Source organism: Salmo salar, chromosome 09 (assembly GCF_965601325.2).
Source record: "Salmo salar chromosome 09, fSalSal1, whole genome shotgun sequence".
Taxonomy (NCBI): Eukaryota; Metazoa; Chordata; class Actinopteri; order Salmoniformes; family Salmonidae; genus Salmo; species Salmo salar.
In genome coordinates, this window is record NC_138299.1 from 143,312,370 (window position 1) to 143,338,870 (window position 26,501).

A 26,501-nucleotide genomic window follows, 5' to 3' on the forward strand; every position below is an offset into this window, starting at 1 on the left:
AAGAACACCAGTAAGCCAGTGACTCAGCCCCCGTAATAGGGGTAGAGGCAGAGAATCCCAGTGGAAAGAGGGGAAACCGGCCAGGCAGAGACAGCAAGGTGCCTCCAGCTGTTTGCTTAGAAATTCTAGGAACAATTAGGAGGCCCGCGTCTTGTGACCGTAGCGTACGTGTAGGTATGTACGGCAGGACCAAATCGGAAAGATAGGTAGGAGCAAGCCCATGTAATGCTTTGTAGGTTAGCAGTAAAACCTTGAAATCAGCCCTTGCCTTAACAGGAAGCCAGTGTAGGGAGGCTAGCACTGGAGTAATATGATCAAATTTTTTGGTTCTAGTCAGGATTCTAGCAGCCGTATTTAGCACTAACTGAAGTTTATTTAGTGCTTTATCCGGGTAGCTGGAAAGTAGAGCATTGCAGTAGTCCAACCTAGAAGTAACAAAGGCATGGATTCATTTTTCTGCGTCATTTTTGGACAGAAAGTTTCTGATTTTTGCAATGTTACGTAGATGTAAAAAAGCGGTCCTTGATGTTCTTCAAAAGAGAGATCAGGGTCCAGAGTAATGCCGAGGTCCTTCACAGTTTTATTTGAGACGACTGTACAACCATCCAGATTAATTGTCAGATTCAACAGAAGATCTCTTTGTTTCCTGGGACCTAGAACAAGCATCTCTGTTTTGTCCGAGTTTAAGAGTAGAAAGTTTGCAGCCATCCACTTCCTTATGTCTGAGACACAGGCTTCTAGCGAGGGCAATTTTGGGGCTTCACCATGTTTCATTGAAATGTACAGCTGTGTGTCATCCGCATAGCAGTGAAATTTAACATTATGTTTTCGAATGACATCCCCAAGAGGTAAAATATATAGTGAAAACAATAGTGGTCCTAAAACGGAACCTTGAGGAACACCGAAATTTACAGTTGATTTGTCAGAGGACAAACCATTCACAGAGACGAACTGATATCTTTCCGACAGATAAGACCTAAACCAGGCCAGAACTTGTCCATGTAGACCAATTTGGGTTTCCAATCTCTCCAAAAGAATGTGGTGATCGATGGTATCAAAAGCAGCACTAAGATCTAGGAGCACGAGGACAGACGCAGAACCTCGGTCTGACGTCATTAAAAGGTCATTTACCACCTTCACAAGTGCAGTCTCAGTGCTATGATGGGGTCTAAAACCAGACTGAAGCGTTTCGTGTACATTGTTTGTCTTCAGGAAGACAGCCTTTTCAAAAAATGTTGAGAGGAATGGAAGATTCGATATAGGCCGATAGTTTTTTATAATTTCTGGGTCAAGATTCGGCTTTTTCAAGAGAGGCTTTATTACTGCCACTTTTAGTGAGTTTGGTACACAAAAATGCCTTGCTTGAGTGGGCATCCCCCTCTTCTGGAGAGATGCAGAGGAGTGGAGTGGGCCGGTGCATCCTGAACCCTTCTCTCTTTCTGTTTTTCATCTCCTTGAGTGTTTAAAACTCTGTCTTCAAGGTACATGTTGCATCTGTTGTCTCAGTTTGGACACACCTTCTCATTCCAGGGTTTTTCTTTATTTTTACTATTTTCTACATTGTAGAATAATAGTGAAGACATCAGAACTATGAAATAATACATGTAGTAACCAAAAAAGTGTTAAACAAATAAAAAAATATTTTATATTTGAGATTCTTCATCGTAGCCACCCTTTACCTTGATGACAGCTTTGCACACTCTTGGCATTCGCTCAATCAGCTTCATGAGGTAGTCACCTGGAATGCATTTCAATTAACAGGTGTGCCTTGTTAAAAGTTAATTTGTGGAATTTCTTTCCTTCTTAATGTGTTTGAGCCAGTCAGTTGTGTTGTGACAAGGTAGGGTTGGTATACAGAAGATAGCCCTATTTGGTAAAAGACCAAGTCCATATTATGGCAAGAACAGCTCAAATAAGCAAGAGAAACGACAGTCCATCATTACTTTAAGACATGAAGGTCAGTCAATCTGGAAAATCTGAAGAACTTTGAAAGTTTCTTAATGAACAGTCGCAAAAACCATCAAGCGTTATGATGAAACTGTCTCTCATGAGGACTGCCACAGGAAAGGAAAACCCAGAGTTACCTCTGCTGCAGAGGATAAGTTCATTAAACTGTTCAGAGGAGACCGCGTGAATCAGGCCTTTATGGTCGAATTGCTGCAAAGAAACCACTACTAAAGGACACCAGTAAGAAGAAGTGACTTGCTTGGGCCAAGAAACACAAGCAATGGACATTAGACCGGTGGAAATCTGTCAGTTTCGTTACTAGCTAGCTACCTTTTGAGTTTGGATCCTGCGATGCAGTTTGCATTAGTTGCTAGGACCGCTACTATCTGTCCAGTGATCCTGCCTAGCTGCTAGCTAGCTGCCTATCAAGCTAGCTTGAATGTAGCCCGCGACGCACTTCGCCATTTTGTCTGAGACTGCGGATTGTCCCTGGCTTGTGGCTGTCTAGACCACTGCTGTTTGTTGTTGTTGTTTTCAATATTCCCTGCGACCTGCCCTGTCTGGAACTGCATGGAGTAACAGCATAACCTAATGTTGTTACCATGACAAAGACCAAAGCTGGCGGGAGTACCTTTGAGGACAGTGGAGTTTCTCTATCACAGGTGAAGGATCTTTTAAACAAACAAAAACAGTTCTAAAGCAGTTGTTACTACAACAAGAAAATAGCTTCAACTTTTTTGTCCGAATACTGGTGGAACTACTAAAAGAATGGATGACCTGACCAGAGAGGTCCAGGACCTGAAGAACAGTTTGCAGTTTTCCCAGTGTTAGCTTGTTTAAACAGGAGAACGGCAAGATGACCGCAGTCTGTAAGTCATTGGGAGAGGACATCAGTTCTGTATATGAATCCAATATAACAATAACAGAGAAATCATCTCGAGGGGCAATCAAGGTGGAACAACATGGTTGTGGACGGAATTGCAGAATCTCCACATGAGACCTGGACGGAGTCTGAGGACAAATTGAGGGAAATGATCTCGGAGAAACTGGAGATGGACCACAGGAAGATTGAGGTGGAGCACGCCCACAGGACTGGAAAACCCAACACCGGCCCAGGTGACAGGCCCAGGCCGATAGTGGTCAAGTTCCTGAGGTTCAAGGACAAGGTACAGTAGCTGTTCTGGAAAGAGCCAAGAACTTCAGAGGAACGTACAGTGCATTCTGAAAGTATTCAGACCCCTTGACTTTTTCCACCTTTTGTTACGTTACAGCCTTATTTTAAAATGGATTAAATAGTTATTTTCCCCTCATTAATCTACACACAATACCCCATAATGACAAATCTTGGGTATGATGCTACAAGCTTGGCACACCTGTATTTGGGGAGTTTCTCCCATTCTTCTCTGCAGATCCTCTCAAGCTCTGTCAGATTGGAGGGGAGCATTGCTGCACAGCTATTTTCAGGTCTCTCCAGAGATGTTCGATCGGGTTCAAATCCAGGCTCTAGCTGGGCCACTCAAGGAAATTCAGAGACTTGTCCAGAAGCCACTCCTGCGTTGTCTTGGCTGTGTGCTTAGGGTCGTTGTTCTGTTGGAAGACGAACCTTCAGCCCCAGTCTGAGGTCCTGAGGGCTCTGGAGCGGGTTTTCATCAAGGATCTCGCTATACTTTTTTATAAATGTGCAACAATTTTTTAAAACCTCTTTCCCTTGATCCTGGCCAGTCTCCCAGTCCCTGCCGCTGAAAACATCCCCACAGCATGATGCTGCCACCACCATGCTTCACCGTAGGGATGGTGCCAGGTTTTCTTCAGACGTGACGCTTGGCATTCAGGCCAAAGAGTTCAATCTTGGTTTCATCAGACAGGAGAATCTTGTTTCTCATGGTCTGAGAGTCTTTAGGTGCCTTTTAGCAAACTTCAAGAGGGCTGTCATGTGCCTTTTACTGAGGAGTGGCTTCTGTCTGGCCACTCTACCATAAAGGTCTGATTAGTGGAGTGCTGCAGAGATGGTTGTCCTTCTGGAAGGTTCTCCCATCTCCACAGAGGAACTCTAGAGCTCTGTCTGAGTGACAATTGTGTTCTTTGTCACCTCCCTGACCAAGGCCCTTCTCCCCAGATTGATCAGTTTGGCCGGGTGGCCAGCTCTAGGAAGAGTCTTGAGGGTTACAGAATTCTTCCATTCAAGTATGATGGAGGCTACTGTGTTCTTGGGGACCTTCAATGCTGCAGACATTTTTTGTTGCTCTTCCCCAGGTCTGTGCCTCGACCCAATCCTGTCTCGGAACTCTCCATTTCCTTCGACCTCATAGCTTGGTTTTTACTCTGACATGCACTGTCAACTGTGGGACCTTATATAGACAGGTGTGTGCCTTTCCAAATCATGTCCAATCAATTGAATTTACCACAGGTGGACTCCAATCAAGTTGTTGAAATATCTCAAGGATGCTCAATGGAAACAGAATGCACTTGAGCTCAACTTCGAGTGTCATAGCAAAGGGTCTGAAACGTATGTAAATAATGTTTTTCTGTTTAAAAAGAAAATGATAAACCTGTTTTTGCTTTGTCAATATGGGGTATTGTGTGTAGATTGATGAGGAAAAATATTAATTTAATACATTTTAGAATAAGTCTGTAACGTAACAAAATATGTAAAAAGTCAATGGGTCTGAATACTTTCCGAATGCACTGTTCATCTTAATCAACTAGGACTATCTTGAAGCTGTGCGCCAGAAGAGGAAAGAACTTATGCCAGCCATGAAAGCTGCCAGAGTGCGTGGGGACATTGCTTATATCCGCTATGACAGGCTTGTTGTCCACCCTCCCTCCCAAAAGCCTGGAAGGGATGAGAGAGCCAAGCCTATGGGTTTGTAGCTTCAACCCCGCAGCATACACATATATTCAGAGCCATATCCCTGTAATGCTCAGAGAAGAACTTATGTAAAATTGTATTGAAGTGTTGTTGCCGGGTCACTTGGCACATCTAAAGCCTTTTCCTTTGGGGTGTTGTATAGGCCACCAAGTGCTAACAGTCAGTATCTAAATAATATGTGTGAAATGCTTGATATTGTATGTGATGTAAACAGAGAGGTCTATTTTCTTGGGGACCTGAAGATTGACTGGTTTTCATCAAGCTGTCCACTCAAGAGGAAGCTTCTCACTCTAACCAGTGCCTGTAATCTGGTTCGGGTTATTAATCAACCTACCAGGGTGTTTACAAACACTACAGGAACAAGATCATCCACATGTAAAATCACATTTTTACTAATACTGTAGAACTTTGTTCTAAAGCTGTATATGCATTGGATGCTGTGATCACAATATAGTGGCTATGTCCAGGAAAGCCAAAGTTCCAAAGGCTGGGCCAAAATAGTGTATAAAAAATCATACAAAAGATTTTGCTGTGACTCTTATGTGGATGATGTTAAAATATTTGTTAAGGGTCCATGGATTGATGAGGAATTGAAAAACTGTATGGCTGAAATAAATGGGGGAAAAGGAGTGGCTAATAAGTCTGGCTGACTTACGGCAAATTGAGAAATTATGTGATTAAACTCAACAAAAATAATAAAATGTATTATGAAGCCAAGATCAATGATATAGGCCCTCTACTCTTTTCCATTTTTAGCAATAACCTGCAACTGGCAAAACAAGGCATGTGTGTCCATATATGCTGATGATTCAACCATATATGCCTCAGCAACCACAGCTAATGAAGTCACTGAAACCCTTAACAAAGAGTTGCAGTCAGTTTTGGAATGGGTGGCCAGTAATAAACTGGTCCTGAACATCTCTATAACTAAGATCATTGTATTTGGTACAAATCATTCTCTAAGTTCTAGACCTCAGCTGAATATAGTATTGAATGGTGTGGCTGTTGAACAAGTTGAGGAGACTAAATTACTTGGTGTTACCTTAGATTGTAAACTGTCATGGTCAAAACATATAGATTCAATGGTTGTAAAGATGGGGAGAGGTCTGTCTGTAATAAAGAGATGCTCTGCTTACTCCACAAAGTAAGTCCTGCAGGCTCAATTTTTGTATCTTATCTTGATTATTGTCCAGTCATATGGTCAAGTGCTGCAAAGAAAGACCTAGTAAAGCTGCAGGCAGCTGGTCCAGAACAGAGCATCAGGTCTTGCTCTTCATTGTAATCAGAGGGCTAATATTAATACTATGCATGCCAGTCTCTCTTGGCTAAGAGTTGAGGAGAGACGACTGCATCACTTCTTGTTTTCATAAGAAGCAATGTGTTGGAAATTGTTTGCATAGTCTACTTACACACAGCACTGACACACACACTAACACCACCAGACATGCCACCAGGGGTCTTTTCACAGTCCCCAGGTCCAGAACAAATTCAAGGAAGCGTACAGTATTCTACCGAGCCATGAGTGCATGAAACTCCCTTCCATCTTATATAGCGCAAGTGAAGAGCGAACCTGGTTTCAAAAAACAAACAAGTCAACCCCTCACGGCACAACGCCGCTCCCCCATGTCAAATCAAATCAAATTGTATTGGTCACATACACATGGTTAGCAGATGTTATTGCGAGTGTAGCGAAATGTGCTTCTAGTTCCGACCGTGCAGTAATATCTAACCTAATTAACTACCTAACTACCTTATACACACAATTCTAAGTGAAGGGATGGAATACGAATATATGGATGACCGAGCGGCATAGGCAAGATGCAATAGATGGTATAAAATACAGTATATACATATGAGATGAGTAATACGAGATGAGTAATGCAAAATATGTAAACATTATTGAAGTGGCATTATTAAAGTGACTAGTGATCCATTTATTAAAGTGGCCAATGATTTCAAGTCTGTATGTAGGCAGCAGCCTCTCTGTGTTAGTGGTGGCTGTTTAACAGTCTGATGGCCTTGAGATAGAATCTGTTTTTCAGTCTCTCGGTCCAAGCTTTGATGCACCTGTACTGATCTCGCCTTCTGGATGGTAGCGGGGTGAACAGGCAGTGGCTCGGGTTGTTGTTGTCATTGATGACCGTTTTAGCCTTCCTGTGACATCGGGTGCTGTAGGTGTCCTGGAGGGCAGGTAGTTTGCCCCCGGTGATGCGTTGTACAGACCGCACCACCCTCTGGAGAGCCTTGCGGTTGTGGGCGGTGCAGTTGCCGTACCAGGCGGTGATACAGCCCAACAGGATGCTCTCAATTGTGAATCTGTAAAGGTTTGTGAGGGTTTTAGGTGACAAGCCAAATTTCTTCAGCCTCCTGAGGTTGAAGAGGCCCTGTTGTGCCTTCTTCACCTCACTGTCTGTGTGGGTGGACCATTTCAGTTTGTCCGTGATGTGAACGCCGAGGAACTTTAAAACTTTCCACCTTCTCCACTGCTGTCCCGTCAATGTGGATAGGGGGGGTGCTCCCTCTGCTGTTTCCTGAAGTCCACGATCATCTCCTTTGTTTTGTTGACGTTGAGTGAGAGGTTGTTTTCCTGACACCACACTCCAAGTGTCCTCACCTCCTCCCTGTAGGCTGTCTCGTCATTGTTGGTAATCAAGCCCACTGTAGTTGTGTCATCTGCAAACTTGATGATTGAGTTGGAGGCGTGCATGGCCACGCCGTCATGGGTGAACAGGGAGTCCAGGAGGGGGCTGAGCATACACCCTTGTGGGGCCCCAGTGTTGAGGATCCGCGAAGTGGAGATGTTGTTTCCTACCTTCACCACCTGGGGGCGACCCGTTAGGAAGTCCAGGCCCCAATTGCACAGGGCGGGGTTGAGACCCAGGGCCTCAAGCTTAATGATGAGTTTGGAGGGTACTATGGTGTTAAATGCTGAGCTGTAGTCAATGAACAGCATTCTTACATAGGTATTCCTCTTGTCCAGATGAGTTAGGGCAGTGTGATGGCGATTGCATCGTCTGTGGACCTATTGGGGTGGTATGCAAATTGATGTGGGTCTAGAGTGGCAGGTATGGTGGAGGTGATATGATTCTTGACTAGTCTCTCAAAGCACTTCATAATGACAGAAGTGAGTGCTACGGGGCGATAGTCATTTACTTCAGTTACCTTGTTGTGTGTATGTACTGACATGTACAGTATGTGTAACTGATAGATGCACACACACACACTATATGTTCATGTTTTTAAACATATGTAAATTGTAAAGTATTTTGTTGCTGTCTTTTTTGTTATATGACGGACCCCAGTAAGACTAGCTGTCACCATTGGCGTTGGATAATGGTCATCCTAATAAATCAAATCAAAAGATTGGTGTTAACATGGGCGAGAGTTTCCTTCCACCATATTTTTTTCACCAGTCTCTGTGCTATTGACTTTATAATTTATACCTAATCTAACCTATGACCTGACCCAATACTTTTGTAGTCTTTTTGAATGGTTTTCAATGGGCAAAAAATGTAGTGCAATGGTGTTCAGTGCAAAACCTCAATAAAAGGCATCTGGCAGAAGTAAATTCATCCCCAAACATGACTATAATTGTATATATATCTTTCTTTGCAAGAAATAACATCCCCAAAAACACACCAAAAAAACTATTAATCACAACTGTCTCCTAGCCTCCCAGGCATGTTTTCTGTCCTTAACCCTGAAACTGAAACAAAATATACATCTTTTTATACAACTATAACAAAATAAAAACTAGCAAATCAGGTCTGAAAACTACCAAACTAAACTGAATTTCAAATAAAAAAGAAAATATCTTTGATAAAGTGCAGTCCATTTACACAGATAATGCAGCTCTCTGTGAGGGCGCTGAGTGTCTATGGAACAGAGCTGTGGGGACATAAAGCTTTATAGTTAACAAATGCCTTGTCTGTTTCTCCTCTCCTCCGCATCAGTAGTCCAGTACATTGTGGAATCTTGCCTATGTCAAATCTAAAATGTATGAGGAATTTCTGTTCTAATCTTATTGATTTATGAGCAGAAGCCCAAACATGAAGAATAGATTTTTCTTAATCATTCTCCTGCTTATTTTAGGAGAATCTCATTTTGGTTATTTTTCACCCTTGAGCTCTTAGTGTGTGTATTTCACACAGTTATTATGTGTGTGTATTTTGAAGCGAGCAAGTGATGATAACATGAGCTGACCTGTTGTAAATTCTACTAAAGATTTTCTTTGACCATCATTTTTAGCTTGAGGCCACATTGAGTTCCATTGTGGAAGTCTTCAGCTACACTAGTGTTAGGGAGCAGGGTTGGTGTGTGTGTAGTGTAGTGCCTCTGTACGCAGTCTCTCAGTGGGGCTGCTGGGGGGTGGTGGGCAGAAGCAGGAAGAAAACCAGTATGGATGTTTACTGTAGTTTGCCTTGCCCTGTAACACACTACAATGCCATTTAGAAAAACAACAGCAACATAGCAATAAAATAACACACACAAAAACCAAGTCATTACATTACTACAGTACTGTGTAAAGTGTTTCCACGATGATGGACATGCGTCCCATCCCGCCCCTCCCTCCCTCCCTCCCTCCCTCCCTCCCTCCCTCCCTCCCTCCCTCCCTCCCTCCCTCCCTATACTATACCCCTATCTCTCAGGGTTCCCAGATTATGGGTTCTATTCCGGGGCCGGGCCCAGTGACCTGCGGGGCCCCCCCTGCTCCTTTGCCGACTATGGCTCCCTGGGGCCCCAGGCTGCTCAGATGCTGCAGCACAGTGAGCATCATGCCACCTCCGCCTGCAACTCCCCCCTCCAGCACCACCTGCAGCACAGCCCGGACCCCTTTAAGAGCCCAGGTGTGTACCCTGCTAACGTCTCCTTCAATCCTTCAATCAGTCAATGATGCCATTCAAGTTACGAATTCATGAGGCTATTGTGAGAGAGAGAAAAAGAGAGGGAGTGTAAAAGAAAGAGAGAGGAAAGAGGAGTTTATAGAGACAGAGAAGGGAACAATAACTATCACAGGAAGGTGATGTACTGTAGCGTAGCACCCCTGGTAGGCTGGACAATAGAACGAGTCAAAATTCACCCAAGGCTGAAAAACAGCAAAATAACATTTGCTAAGCTGGAACACTAGTGCGAGCCCATAGCAAATTAATGGAATCGAACGTTTGCAGAGCCTGTTTTGACTGGAGTGATGCTTAGAATTCCATTTTGCCTAAATGGCACAAAAAAATGTATCACTTTTTATTTTACCACTACAATCTGTTCGTCGGACGAAACTAAAAACAAACAACTTGTGTAGAAAGTAAACTTCCGCACCTCGATTGTGTGTCAAATGTGCTTATGTCTGCGTAATGAGAAAGTAGGGAAAAAATGAAAACTTCTGACGATTTCTGGTCTAGTGATCGATGACAAACAAGCTCGCTGCCCAGACTTACATAATTACAAAGAGGAGATTCTCCTGATTAAAATGGTGCCCGACAAAAAATATAAATATATACATCGTGAGATATTTGACGAAATAGACTGGCATGCCGCTCCATAGGAAAACAATGGGTGGAGCTCAGCGTTCCAAGGGCAAAATGTATTTTGGGGCTAATATTTGATGACAACCAAGCTCGCTGGCCAAACTTACATAATTAGGAAGAGGAGATTCTCATGATTAAAATGGCATCCGACTTGAAAAAAATCTAAAAATACACATTGCGAGATATTTGGCGAAATAGACAGACATGCCAAAAATTCCCCTATAGTAAACAATGGAGTTCCTCAGAGTTCCATGAGTAATTTTTAGTTTGTTTACTTTTTAACTATAAACAACTTGAGCAGGTCTCATTGCCAACAATAGTGAAGCAGGCATTGTGACGTAGAACAATAAGCTGGGAATAGAACGTTCTGAAGGCGAGTTGGTGCCACGGTGCTCAATAGAACTAATAGGATCTGGCAGGGTGAAAAAGGCCCTAAAATAAGGCCTGTTTTTTCGTGATCACTTCAAAACGACGGCGAGCAGCTGGGAAATATGGTCATATTATGAAACTGGGCTCCACGGTGGATGCAATGAACTCGTTTTTATCAGAAAAAAAGCGTAGTTAAAAATGTTATGTGTCCAGCCTACCCCCTAGTTTGATATGTATGTATACATGTCTCTGTCTGCTTACTCACTTCATGTGGAGCTGAGGGAAGGATAGATGGATGTCTGTTGACAGACAGACACCCTGTTCTCATTTCACACAGTTATGGTGACCTAATGTACTGTAGTGCCTACAAACATTTAAATGTTTTATATTTAAGTCATTTAGAAGACGCTCCTATCCAGAGCGACTTACAGGAGCAATGAGGGTTAAGTGCCTTGCTCAAGGGCACATCGACAGATTTGTTCCCCTAGTCAGCTCAGGGATTTGAACCAGCAAACGTTTAGTTACTGGCTCAATGCTCTTAAACACTAGGCTACCTGCTGCCCTACATAGGCATACAGTACATGTATAAGTGTTACTCATTTTCAGTTCAGCATACAGTGTATTGTTGTCAGTACTGGTTTTTGTTTAAGATATATCAAGGACAATTTTATTTATTCTTATAACACTCTTCAAATATTGATCTCCATCCCTTGCTTACCCACATTGCATCTTGTTTGTTGGTACAGTGTATTACTTTTTCATGTAAGGTGATGAACCATAATTGACATGACTGCATTTATATGTATTTAGACTGCTCATTTAAGTAAGAGAGAGAGAACCCTGATGAGGAATCTGTCATAAAGAATGAGTGCCCATAAATTTAGCTCCCAAAGCTTGTATTTGACTCTTGTTACAAAAGTATGACAAGCGTTCATGAATATCATCATGAATAAGTTGAGCAAAAGTTCTGTGGCAAATTTTTCCTGTTGGCTTGACATCTTTCGAGATATTGTTTTGTTGCTGGAATGTAGTCTATTTGATGAGCAAAGAAGGAACAACGAGTTGCAGAAAGCATTGAACAGGTTACTTACTATCATAGCTCATCCACTGACAGTCTGAATGATATGGTTTTTAGAAACACACACCTTACTGTTCTTTTGCTTTGCCAGTTCTTTTGTTGGTACCTTAAAACCCCATTTCCTGTAAATCTAGACTGGAGCATTTTATTGCAATGAGATCGGGTTACTCTGACCTTTTTAAATCACCAATAGTGTTCTAACCCCACAACTGTGCTCCAATCAGCGTAAGTCATGTGTAGTTATTAGTGGGGCTGACAGTGTGGTTCAAATACCTAATCCTGTTCAACATGGGAACGGCTGGGGGGGATGTGCAATTCAACAAAGTCCACCAATTATGAGGGATCTAGCCTGCTGTATAAACAGAGATAGAGTGGGTAATTGGTTAAAACAGTCTTGTTAGGACTGGGTCACTCTGATAAGAACAGTGCAGCCAATCAGAGACATTGCTTGATACTACTAAGCAGCAGTGTCACTCTGAGAAGTGGTTTATTTCTCCCTCACAAAGAGGCTACCGTAACTTTGTCATTATTTAATCTGCTGATGTTAGGGGGAGAAGGAATTTTTGATCTGGTGTGTGTGTGTGTTTTCTACCCCCAAACAGGTAGTACTGTGCCTTTTATACACTTGTTAGAGAGCAACACATTTACACTAACATATTTCACAATCCAATCATCTATGGTGATCATAGACGTGTATCTGTATAGCGTAGCCTACGTAGCTTTGAATGAGATATTTCATTTTGACACGTATTACAATGTGTGGCAAAAATCCACCTCCGTTCTCATCCAGACTGTCTCCTTTCTTGAGCAGGTTTTAAAAACCCTTATTCTCACGAGTCTTCAGATCCAGCGCATTAATAGACTTCCCTTTCAATGAACATCCGCACCAACCGAAAGCCTCCGGCTGCAGTGGAAAGACTGATTTAATATTCCTTTATTAATGGGAGTGTCACTGAGCGGCACTCAGCGAGAAAAATGAGCAGACCACGCCATGGGCTCCCAATTTTTTTATTTAATATATGCTCTTGTTTTTATATATTTTAATTTGTCTTTTCAACACACTAAACAGACGGTCACCTGGTGCTGAGCTGACTGCAGCAATGGCTCAAGTGGTCTAGACAACAATTAGAGTAATTTAAGCCAACCCCATGGTTCCTCGACTTCCCCTATTCTTTTTTTATTTCCTGCTCTCTCATTTCTTAATTTCCAGTATTATTGGTCTGGGATTTCTCCCTGGCGTTGTGTTCTACTTTTCAAAAGACTGTCTAGTGCTCTTTGCCTCTCGCTTTATAGCCATAGTTTTCCCCACATACACTGTCAAGGTCATCTACACTGAACCAAAATATAAACGCAACATGCAAAGATTTTTACTGAGTTACAGTTCATTTAAGGAAATCAGTCAATTAAAATAAATTCATTGTGCCCTAATTTATGGATTTTACATGACTGGGCACGGGCGCAGTCATGGGTGGGCCTGGGAGGGCATAGGCCCACCTACTTCGGAGCCAGACCCCCACCCACTGCGGAGCCAGGCCCAGGCAATCCAAATTATTTTTTTCCCACAAAAAGGCTTTATTACAGACAGAAATCCCCCCCCTCCCATACTGACAAATTCTCTGAAACGACATTGGAGGTGGTATATGGTAGAGAAATGTACATTAAATTATCTGGCAACATTTCTGGTGGACATTCCTGCAGTCAGCATTCCGAATTGCACACTCAATACTTGAGACATCTGTGGCATTGTGTTGTGTGACAAAACTGCACATTTTAGTGGCCTTGTATTGTTCCCAGGTGCACCTGTGTAAAGATCATGCTATTTAATCCGCTTCTTGATATGCCACACCTGTCAGGTGGATGGATTATCTTGGCAAAGGAGAAATGCTCACTAACAGGGATGTAAACACATTTGTGCACAAAATTTGAGAGAAATATGGAACCAACAATTTACATGTTGCATTTATATTTTTGTTCAGTATAGATTGGCTTTTCAGACTTTTTCCCGTCACACATTAACGCACAAACTCTCTTCTGTCTCTCTCTCTTCTCTCTCTCTGGGTGAGCTCTGAGATGCAGAGGGCTCCATCTCTCTGCTCTTTAATGTGTTCTCTCTCTCTCTGCCTCTCTCTCTCTCTCTCTCTCTCTCTCTCTCTCTCTCTCTCTCTCTCTCTCTCTCTCTCTCTCTCTCTCTCTGTCTCTCTCTCTCTGCCTCTCTCTCTGCCTCTCTCTGTGTGGAAGGGCCGGCTGGGCTTGGTGGTAGGCTGCCGTGGAAAAGTGACTCGATGATGCAGTCTTTTAGCAGGCATTACCCAGGACACCCTGTGTAATTTCCTGGCTGTCAGGCACCAGCTAGGCCTGATACCCCTGGCACTAAGGGAAAGATAATCACCATCATATATTTAAAGGAGGAGAGAGAGAGGGCCTCTCCTAGTGACAGGTGTTGATTAGATAGGGGGTGTTGTGCCCAAATCCCCAGAGCAATTTACTGTATGAGAGGGATTCATAAACTGGCAGTCATATTTGACGCTGGCGGACGCAAGACGCAGCGCGAGGGGGAGAGATGTAAAAAAGTGATAAGGAGAGGGACCCGCAAAGAGGCAGCTCACTTTTCCTCTGCCACGTTTTTACCTCCTATAGGATCTTGAGATGAGCTCCTTCAGCTGCTGTATAGACAAATAGCCTTCATATCTTCCCTTCTGCGCTCTTTTATAGTTTGCATGGAATATGAATGCTTAGAGTACGTAAAAGTAGAAAACTTGTCATGCATGAGCATCCTAAATTACATCTTCTTTTAGAACCATGTTTGGTTGGAGCTGGTCAGATAGCTTGTAGAATATGTATCCATTTTCCATATGTATATGTTTATACCAGGCTCCTCAAACAAACGGCACATTTAAAAAAGATTAATCAATTTCTGCTTGCGTTACATTCTATTTCAACTGGGGAATAAAGCATTGAGCCTAATAAATGTATACATAAACTATGTACACTCTTCCTTCTTCCTCTCTAATGTTGTCATTTCCTGTTTGACTGTAGTGTATTGAGTTTTGTGCTTTGTGTTTTCCAGCCCAGTATTACTGTGCATGGAAAAGGCTACACGGACACTCCTGACTTGCAAACCGATATTTAATTTCAGAATTGATTAAAATTAGGTTAAAGGGAAAATCCACTCAAACTGGTATTTTGCGTCATCATGATAATGTGGCCGGTGACACTTTGCTTCTTGGAAGTCCAACATCTTGAAAACTTGACTCCTGACATGCAAAACATTTTGGGTTTGTATCAAAAGTGGACTAATGAAAAAAATACCAAAACATCGTTTTTGAGTGGATTTTCTCTTTAAGGTAATGGTTTGGTTAAGGTAAGGGTCAAGTTAGTTGTTTTGCAGTTCACCAGTGTCCTTACAGTCTCTCGCACTGTGCATGCCAGGTCTCAGCCTCGTACTCAGCTTTTATCCATCTCTGCACACCACCAGTCCTAAATATCTGCGTTGCTCATCCCAATTTTGGCTCCCCCGCTTACCTCCCTCCGTTAGGCACCAACCAGGCCCGGCCCGGAGCCTTCCCTGGCACCAACAGTCCCGGGCCCGTGGCTGACCTCTATGGCACTACGAGCCAGGACTCCGGCGTGGGCAACTACATTAGTGCTGCTAGCCCCCAGCCTGGCTCTGGCTTCGGCCACAGCATTGCTGTAAGTATGGCCTACTCCAGCAACTCGTCCACCTCCTCTAATACTGCCTTCATCTTCTCTGTGCTGTCAACCGTCATCCTAATGCTCAGAACAGGAGAATTCCAGGTCTAGCCTTTGAAAGGGTCCTTGTTCAAAGTGCATTATGTAAATCAATAGTAACCCCATGTGCGTTGACACTGTCGTAAGAATATTTTCTCAATGTCCTTTGAAGCCACTGACATTCATTATCCCTGTTGGCTGCTTCTGTCTGGAACCTTTGACGAGGGTATTGATGGATTTTAGCCGGCCGTAGAAAAACCACGGAGGCAAATCTGCTCCAACTAAGATGGATGAGTAACTTAAGGCCACACAGATAATTAATACAGTTCTGCCCTGTTTGAACTCATGTCCAAAACATGAAGGTGTTCTGAAAACAGAATAAGGCTTTTTGTATGTTTGGCCCATCCAACACCTTGTCTTCCAGTGCATTTCTAGCATGTTAGAACTGTAATGGAACCATGTCGGCACATAAAGCACCACTCTGGAAACAGAGAGGACTTGCATTAGATTAGCTAACTGCTGAACCATCTTTTGGAATTTCGAATCGGAATGGAATGTCAACTTCCACTTGACTTTGACAGTTTCAACCTCAATAAGTGAAATGTTGGTTGACAAAGAAGAGCTTGTCTATATTTCAGAAATGACCGGCACATTGGCACTCAAAATCCCTAGTCAGAAATATTTCATGCTGTTGCTATATATGGCTATCCCAACCTACATAGAAGGAAATGGCTAATATTTTTCTCTTCGAGCTCAGTTTTTATGATTTGTCTTATATAGCAAATATTTATTTTTTGGACATTGGTTGTTGAAGTTCAGTTTCACCTACATGTTGGGTTGGGTGACACATTCGCTTTGGAGAAGTACATTTTTTCCACCCTTGATATCATTGCTGAAGTTGTTTTGTGATTCTGCTGGTGGTTTCATGAAAACATGTTAGCATGAATATGATTACATTATAGTTCTACTGATCCATGCAGTCTTAACAAAACCTTGTTCGCACAATACATACACAGTATAGTTAGACATCTGAAGCTAACAACATTAGTCTCCTGCTTTAGCAAGCATTAGCCCCTTATCATTGAGCAAATGATCCCAATGGCTAAAATGGATCCTTATTGGTGGTGAATGCAGAAAACCTTCAAAAACGATTTACATGCACCATGTAGAGAACTGCTGTAAGAAGACCTGATACCAATTACTACTGCTGTCCACTGCTGCAGAATTCAGTTGGTTTTAATCACTGCTTCTTATCAAAGAAAAAATGTATTCTTAGTATGTACCACAGCAGTACCCCAGCGGTAACATGCTCTTCTGTGTCCATGTCCATGACTCTTTAGAAATAGGTTTATTTCATTTATGCTGCCTATAAAGAGAGCTCTGCTCTAGGACACAGACAGGTTGGCAGCACCACAATGGGACTGCCTGAGACCCACCTCTGTGTGGCCATTTTCCATATTCAAAATTAAATGGGACCTAAATGCAGTTCCGATGGCCAAAACGAACCTAACTTGAGGAAATTAATGAGATACATTTCCATTCATGCTGGCAGCACATCCTATGACAAAAATATACTCACCATTAATAGGTTTATTTTTTGCCTTTTTCCCTGAAATGCATATTGACACAAGTACTAACTGTACACTTTTAGGGCCCCTTGATTGCAACCGCTTTTACAAATGGATACCATTGAAACCTAACAGGTGGTTGGTTGCCATCTCATTCGAGGTATTATGTCATTTATATAATATTTTATTCTTTTTTTACCTATTCTATTTTCATGTTATTTCTGTCTGATTTAGTTCCTCTCCCTCAAAAAACAAGACAACACTTTTTACAGGGTTTCTACACATTGCTTACATTTCTGCATTCTTATTTTGTATATTTGTATATGTGTATTGAAAACCCTTTAAAAAGTGAATGTCATTTTCCATTGTGACATCATCCTGAGAGTTGAAATGCACATTTCTAACTTGTAATGCTCCGACACTATTTCCCCCAATACTGTCACTTTGTTACTCTGTTTCCAGAAGGCTAAGCATGTATTCCGTTAAAATAAATGATGAAAGTAGTCTGCATAAGAAAAGTGTACTGGGTTTATGCAAACCTTGCTGTTGCTTTCCTCACTGTTGCTTTCTCTTATGTTGTCAATGTATATAATGTAGCTAGCTTTACACTGGAATTCAGCAATCAATCAAGAGTCATAACCAAGTCAGTCATATCTAGTGCTGTGGGTTGGCATTAGCTATTTAAGCAATAAGGCCGGAGGGGGTGTGCTATATGACCAATATACCACGGCTGTTCTTAAGCACGACACAACGCAGAGTACCTGGATACAGCCCTTAGCCTTGGTATATTGGCAGTATATCACAAACATTGCTATTATGAACTGGTTACCAACGTAATTAGAGCAGTAAAAATTTATGTTTTGTCATACCTGTGGTATACGGTCTGATATACCACAGCTTTCAGCCAATCAGCATTCAGGGCTCGAACCACCCTGTTTACAATCTGGGAACAGACTCTGGTTTCTTTGCCGTGCTACTGTTCAGTATATGGAGATAGAGTTGTGAGTGAGGTGGAGCTGGATCTGTGCACTCGTTCAGCTTTGGGTAATTTCCTCCGCTCGAGAACACAGCATCTCTACCCTCACCGCCGCTGTTTATCGAGTAGCTTTATGAAAACAAACTTTCAAACATAATTGTCTGACTGTGTAGAAGCCATTTAGAAGCCACATCAGCAAAAACGTGTGTGTATAAAGTGTATTTGTGTGCAGTTTGAGTACAGTATGAGAGGGACAAGTGGAGTGTGTGCATGCTTGCGTGTGTGTACACTGAGTGTGTCTCTCTACAGTGAGAATCTTTGCCTTAGGGCAGTGTTAGTCACTGCAGCAACCCAGCTGCAACAGTCCTCTACACCACTTCAAGTTTCAGTCTTAGGCACTCTGATTTGTGTGGAGTTAGATTAACCCAGACAGAGACACCCCAGTCCAGCTCTCCTCTGGAGTCTTATTCATAAAACCCTCTGTTGGACAGATGTTTCAGACTGGTGGAAGTGATTGCATGGTGTCACCACTGATCTAGTGACCACTATGTAGCACCCTATGTAGGACCCTATGTACCCCTGTGTAGCCCCCTATGTAGCACCCTATGTAGCCCCCTGTGTAGCACCCTATGTAGCCCCCTGTGTAGCCCCTATGTAGCCCCCTGTGTAGCACCCTATGTAGCCCCCTGTGTAGCCCCCTGTGTAGCCCCCTGTGTAGCCCCCTATGTAGCCCCCTGTGTAGCACCCTGTGTAGCCCCTTGTGTAGCCCCTATGTAGCACCCTGTGTAGCCCCTATGTAGCACCCTGTGTAGCACCCTATGTAGCCCCCTATGTAGCACCATATGTCCTTTCGTGAATTGCTGTGAAATGGAATGACGCGACAGATGTAGTCATCAGTTTCTCTAGTTTTCACCGTATGTATTTTTGTCTGATCACCATGGGTCTGGGAGGCAGTGGGTGTACATTTGTTGTTGAAATGCACTGCTAGTGTATATAAAAGCACAGCACCACACAGCACAGTGGAAGCCATCAGAGAAAGCAACAGAGTGAAGTGCAGTTTTCTGTAAACCTGCTTTAAAAAAACAAACCCCTCATCTAACTGGTAGCTGGGCGGTACTGCTTGTCTCTGTGCATGCTAGGAGTGATGTCCTGTCCATGCCTGCTGCCCCTCTTCCATAAAGCTCTGTGTCGTGTGGTAGCAGAGATACTACTGGTACCGTATGTTGTGTCTGGGCTGGTGTCTCACTGCCGTGACCATCCTAGCCTGGAATCCTTTCTTGAAGTGAAGCAGGATAATTGAGTGTGGATTCCAGGCTAGTGCCATCCATCTTTCTGGCAGTGAAAAAGCTCCCATGGGATGTAGCAGTCGTTCTGCTCTCTCTCCCCAGCAGAGGCTGGGTTTGAGATGATTCAGGTTGGACCATCTGCTGCTTCAACCAATTCAAACCTCTGTAAAATTGGTTCTACCATCAATCAAATGTTTTAGAATCAAGAGAAATGTAAAATGAAGAGATACAATGGCACAGAAGAAAATATTGGCAGTTGAGGGAAAGGCTATCAGACATGACATACTGTATCAGTGTTACAGAGAAGGGGGAGCTTTTGGTTTTAACTACTGGCTTTGAATGTCTCCGTTTCCCATTCCAGCAGAGTATTTCAGGAGGCCCGGGGAAGACCGGGCGGAGTTTTTAACTGGCTATGTGAACAGGTGATGCCATCCAACACCAAGCACTACAGCATCAACCCACAGGAGAAGAGTGGAGGTGGCACCATGTGAAGAAGAACTGAAGAAAATGTCAAAATCATCTCAGAAAAAGAAACTACAATCTGCTGTACTATAATCCAAACCTGGTGTTCACGTCCATAATATCCAACTGTAACCCAGTAACTTTGTGTTGGATTTAGGTGTTTTTACCTTTAAATGTTCCTTTTTTTAAATCGATTTCGTTTATTTTCTTTCTTTTCAATGTAGTCTTCAAATTAATAAGGAAGATTCATTATATTTTTTACTTAGGATCAAAAATACACAAATATCGGATACTATGTTAAATGAGTAACTATTTATGTAAACTGTCTTATTTCATGTTTTATTTTAAAAAAAATAGATTGCTATGTTGCTATGGTTTGTTTTCATCCTTGGTAATGGAAAACATTTCAGGTGTCAGTTTGCACGTACAGTGTATTCGGAATGTATTCAGTCCACTTCACTTTTTGCACATTTTGTTACGTTACAGCCTTATTCTAAAATGTATTACATTGTTTTTTCCCCTCATCAATCTAAGCACATTACCCCATAATGACAAAGCAAAAACAGGTTTTTAGAATTTTTTGCAAATGTATTACAAATAAAAAACATCATATTTACATAAGTATTCAGACCCTTTACTCAGTACTTTGGTGAAACACGTTGGGCAGCGATTACAGCATCGAGTCTTCTTGGGTATGACACTACAAACTTGGCAAACCTGTATTTGTTGAGTTTCTCCCATTCTTCTCAGCAGATCCTCTCAAGCTCTGTCAGGTTGAATAGGGAGTGTCGCTGCACAGCTATTTTCAGGTCTCTCCAGAGATGTTCGATCAGGTTCATGTCCGAGACTTGTTCCGATGCCACTCCTGCGTTGTCTTGGCTGTGTGCTTAGGGTCATTGTCCTGTTGGAAGGTGAACCTTCACCCCAGTCTGAGGTCCTGAGTGTTCTAGAGCATGTTGTCATGAAGGATATCTCTGTACTTTGCTCCATTCATTTTCCCTCGATCCTGACTAGTCTGTCAGAGCGACCATCAGGTTCTTGGTTCCATGACCAAGGCCCTTCCCCGATTGCTCAGTTTAGCCGGGCGGCCAGCTCTAGGAAGGGTCTTGGTGGTTCCAAACTTCTTCCATTTAAGAACGATGGAGGCCAAAGTGTTCTTGGGGACCTTCAATGCTGCAGACATTTTTTGGTACCCTTCCCCAGATCTGTGCCTCGACACAATCCTGTCTCGGAGCTCTATGGACAATTCCTTCTACCTCATGGTTTGGTATTTGCTCTGACATGCACTGTCAACTGTGGGACCTTATATAGACAGATGTGTGCCTTTCCAAATCATGTCCAATCAATTGAATTTACCACAGGTGGACTCCAATCAAGTTGTAGAAACATCTCAAGGATGATCAATGGAAATAAGATGTACTTGAGTCTCATAGCAAAGGGTCTGAATACTATTGTAAATAAGGTATTTTATTTTTTTATTTTTTATACATTTGCAAAAATGTCTAAAAACATGTTTTTGCTTGGTCATTATGGGGTATTTCATCATTTTTAGAATAAGGCTGTAACGTAACAGCATTTGGAAAAAGTCAAGGGGTCTGAATACTTTCCGAATGCACTTTACAAGAAAACTGACATGAACTGATGAGGCTTGAAGAAAGGTGGTGTTAATTAAATAAAAAAATAGAGTAACTAATAAATCTTCTAGCTTTTTTTGTTTATTTTAATGTTGTTAATTACCTATTTTGGGCAATAAGAGGACTACAATATTTTCACAGTCCTTTTTTACATTTTTTTTTTGTTGTCAGGAAAAAAGAACCTTTCCTTTTAATACTTTGTGAATTCAGATTTTAAGAAAAAAAATATATAGCTGTAAATATTATTCAAGTCACTGCATATAAATAATCGTTTCAGAGAGAACCATATTTTTGTGATGGTTCATCATAAAAGGTTGTACTGTGTAAGAGCACAACTGTCAGACAAGGACATTTAATGCTCTTAAATCGTATCATAATCCATTTGTAGCACAAAATTCCATGATAACCCCACTCGATCCTACAAGAACACTGTTGGCTTGCTCTGTAAATACTGTTGTCTTTCTTACTGTGCTAATGTCATACCAGCCTACTGTTGTGTCTACATGGTGAGCTCAAAAGTGCACAGCTTCTAAAATATGACAGAAGGTTAACACTGGACATTGCTACACAATGTCTCTCAAAGAGGACACCGGCTCAACTTCTTCTAGACACTCGCAAGTGAAAAGCTACTTACTGTATCTGTCACTGAGATTTTTGAAGTCAATACTATATTAAAAAAATGACATATTACAAATCCAAAGCACACTTTTACTTTGTATTAGTTTGAAAATACCAGATGTTGAATACTAGTGTCCAGAGACAATTCATACCAATCTGCATGTGTTGATGTTACATTTTGTTGTTATGATTATCTTCATTTTTTGTTTTTCTTATTAATGCTATTTATCCATTTTGAACAGAGCACCTACTTTCAATGTGACAGGCAATATTTCAGTCAGATACATTTTACGTCAATTTATTGGAATGTTTTCTTGAACTGATTAGGAAGGCAAACATCTATCATTACCTCAGTCCTGTGAGTTTTGTCTTAGAAGAGATTACAATTGTATTTATTTGAGGCTTAAACAGATTGAAATTATGAATGGATTATGAGAACAAGTTGTTGCACTGTGACAAAGAAGGAAAGTGACCATATTCTATTTGCACATTTCAAGTGTTGGATATTTAAAATGGTCTTGATAAGATGATACATGAAGGATTGTTTTTTAAGAATAACTTTTTATCCCCATTAGAGATTAGACATCTTGGCTGTTGCAATTGGAAAACGTTTTAATGCCCAAAGGGCATTTATTTTCCTAAAAATACGAAATAATCCATACATAATCCATAGATTGGAGCATTTTGACCTAGCCAAGTAACTGTAGTCACCACAGTCATTTCCTGTAGGGACTGGTTTGTTGAGATGGAGAAATGGTTCCTCTATAAAAGTTTCAAATTATATTTGAAGAAAGGATTGGATTAATGTATATGCTGTGCAGATTTTGTTTGTCTCATTTCACTCAACAACCAGGTGAAGCAGAATGCTGGATTCTTTTCAAATAAAATGGGGACTTGTTTAAGTAATAATAAAAAATAAAAAAAATAAAAAAAATAACATGTATATTACCAATTCAAAAAAGAGAAACAAGTATGTTCCCTTGAATGATTTACATTTTTAATCAGAAGGATTTGTATAAATATTTTTGTGGTTGTTAATGATTATATTAATAATAATTATTATACTAACAATATTAGAATGTACTGTACATCCATCCGGTTTTTTCTCCATTCCCTGTCACCTTATACAGTAATCTTATGTTGATCATCAATGTATTTCAGTAATATGTGAAAAAGTAAACTGCAAATGACCTTGTAAGAGTGCTGTCTTTGATGCCAGTGTAGTGGTTTATACACTTATTTGTTGAGCTCTCTTTCCTCCTCTCCGTCTCTCACTCTCCCGATGTCTCACTCTTTCTCTGTCTCTCTCTTCTAGTATTAGTGGTAGATGTTATGTAGTTAAGATGTAGATGTAGCTATTAGAAGATGTAGGACCGGTAAGGATAGAACTTTCTCTTAATTACCATATTTAAAAAAAGAAAAGCTGACATTAGTTTCAATATCATTTGTCTATTTATTTTCAGTTGTACTGATCTCACATGGTTTCAACTAACCAAAGCAATCATTGAGGACATTTAAATAAAAAATTGCTGTAAGACCGAATCGTAAACAAGGCATTGATTGGATCCCCACCCTTGAATGTTTAAAAAAATGGGTGTGCCATACTACCTTAAAAGCTAATACTAGATATGCAAAACCGTTTTATTTGTTATTATTTCACAAGAGGGACACAAGCTATAATTATGATTGAGCATAATGGATTTTATTACTTAACAGATTAATGATAATAATGGTCATAATAACAATAACTATTCTAGATATAATGAATCTAAACTCGTTTTGATGTTTGTACTCTTAAACAATATCCCAGTGGCCCCTGCCACTACTATTTTTGGATACAGTTTATTTTATTTTCGGTGTTTACTTAATTAATTATTAATTCATATTAATTAATACTTTAGTTTGAGTTCATTATCAACATTTGAGAATGTAGTGAATTATTTTTGTACTCTTGAACCATTGGAACCAGATTTTTACTTTAATCAAAGCCAGGGTATCATGAAACATTTAGATTGTAGATGAATTAATACTCCTGCTCTCAAGTGCTTAGTCTTCATTTAAAGTGTTCTCATTCAGATGGTAGCCTGCTTGTTAGTATAGACATTTGCACTGTGCAATAACTTAATCTTTAAGACCCTCCTGCTAAAGGAAAACAAGACAGTGCAAAAGCTACTGATGAGTTGTTATATGAAGGGCTTATTGAAATGATACCTATAGGACATATTTAATTTAAGCAATTCATAGAACCACAGAGAGTTGAGGTAGGATAAGATGTATGCATCGTTCTCATGAAGACCGAGCCAAAATGTCAAAACCTGTTGGTAAACGTGACATTATTGCAGCAGAATGTACCCACTGAGAGCAAGTGTAATGCTCTGTGATACATTGCAAGAAGCTATCTCTGTTTTAAATGTCCCTCTACCAATATCACTATACCTGATTTACCATTTGATTAGAGTAAAAGTTGGCTGGCTGTCCATTGAAAATAGTTGATATCATCTCTATTAGTTACTAAAACATTTTAAAAGTGATTTCACAGCTTGGACTTTAAGGTAGCATGGCTCTGTAGTTGCTATACTTTTCCTTCACATGGACAGCAGTTTACAGCTGATGAATGTTACACATCTTGCTAGACTACTTAATCATTGGATAATTGTTGGTAAAAACTAAACTAAAAATATATATATATAAAAAAGACCTGGAAGGTGTTGGATGATATACTGGGAGCGTACTACCGTAACCATTTAAACTTGAATCTTGAGGCAAGTGCTAGGCAATGGCCAAACAAACATCCCATCACTGAATTAACAGACACACAACGCACACATACCTACTGTAATAACAGGTAAATAATGTATATACATGTTAGTTAAGGATATATTATTGTGTATGTCTATTTGTTGAGGCTGAACCCTCATTTCAGATTAAATTAACTCCCTGCTGTCTGAAATGTTTACGTAGGCAACACTGTTTGTATTATGTTTGTGCCGCACATAACATTATTATGATGTTTTCCCATGATGCAACATGGTTGGACTGTAAAACATGGGCTGTAGAAGCTGTGACTGATACTTTAGAGTAAAGCATACTATACAATTATTTCAAACCGGAAATTGGCGGTTAGTGAGTACCATGGCATGGGCCACTGCTAGAGCAGAGAGTGTGTGTGTGGGTGGGTACAGTGGGTTTAGGGAAGCGGTACAGTCATTAAAAGTCCTGTGCATCTCTGTGGACATTCGTCTTACTGTACATTTGACCTGACCTTAGCAGAGTCTTTTCTTCTCTCATGCTCCCTCTTGGGTTCGACCTCTGATTGCCTTGCCCATTCCTAACACTTGCCCATGTTTTAATGTTAACAGACTTTTTCCCGCGAGAGCTGACTGATAGGACTGACGTCTGAAAGCATCTTTCAGGTCTTCTTGTATGGCTTGCTCAAGCCCTGTTGTAAAATATAATAAAGTGGATGGGGGTCTCTCACATCTCAGATGTGGAAAGTATAATTTTATATTTGTATTTTCAAATAATTATAATAATAAAACTTGTTTGTGAAAGGTTTCCATGCTCTACTGTGGTGCAGAAATCGATGTGTTTGTCTGGAAAAAATGTAAATAAACTGTTTTGAACCATTTCACTCATTGTTTTTATTTTAAATGGAATATTGTTTAAAGTTGAATTGGTGTGGGATTAAACCTTTTGAGTTATATTTGCAAAAGAATGTATGCCAGAAGATGCAACAAAATAAAAATGCACAAAGTTGAATATAATGGCCTATAGTGTGTATTTTTATTCTGTGGTACACTTCCATTCCCATCCCGAAAAGACAGAGATGTTCATGGAAGAAATAATAAAATACAATTATTCATTTTTAATTTTTTTTATCACATACCATTTTAATCATCATTTATTCTCTGTGCATTTATTACCATTCTAAGGAAATGATGAAGTTACCATTACCAGATAGTGATCATACTGTATGTTAAAATATGCAACAAAATGACTAAAAGTATGTGGACACCTGCTCGTCGAACATCTCATTCCAAAATCAGGGGCGTTAATATGGAGTTGGTCCCCCCTTTGCTGCTATAACAACTTCCACTCTTCTGGGAAGGCTTTCCACTAGATGTTGGAACATTGATGCAGGGACTTGCTTTCATTTAGCCACGAGCATTATTGAGGTCGGGCACTGATGTTGGGCGATTAGGCCTGGCTCGCAGTCGGCGTTCCAATTCATCCCAAAGGTGTTCGATGGGGTTAAAGTCAGGGCTCTGTGCAGGCCAGTCAAGTTCTTCCACAGCAATCTCAACAAAATATTTCTGTATGGACCTCACGTTGTGCACGGGGGCATTGTCATGCTGAAACAGGAAAGGGCTTTCCACAAACTGTTTCCACAAAGTTGGAATCACAGAATCGTCTAGAATGTCATTGTATGCTGCGGTGTTAAGA

General features: G+C 41.0%; 1 protein-coding gene across 5 annotated transcripts in view; it reads left to right on the forward strand.

Moving 5' to 3' along the window:
* LOC106613081 (RNA-binding protein Musashi homolog 2) overlaps positions 1-25,686 on the forward strand; it is a 348,890-nt gene extending 323,204 nt beyond the window's left edge. For 2 of the 5 annotated variants that reach the window (XM_045724689.2, XM_045724692.2), the window contains exons 12-15: positions 9,466-9,663; positions 15,321-15,475; positions 17,166-17,242; positions 19,706-25,686. In XM_045724689.2, the coding sequence (XP_045580645.1) occupies positions 9,466-9,663; positions 15,321-15,475; positions 17,166-17,207 (395 nt within the window). In that variant the 3' untranslated portion in view covers positions 17,208-17,242; positions 19,706-25,686. The remainder of the gene's footprint in view (positions 1-9,465; positions 9,664-15,320; positions 15,476-17,165; positions 17,243-19,705) is intronic. The other 3 variants (XM_045724688.2, XM_045724691.2, XM_045724693.2) reach the window with 2 other exon arrangements.
* Positions 25,687-26,501: the final 815 nt, after the last annotated feature.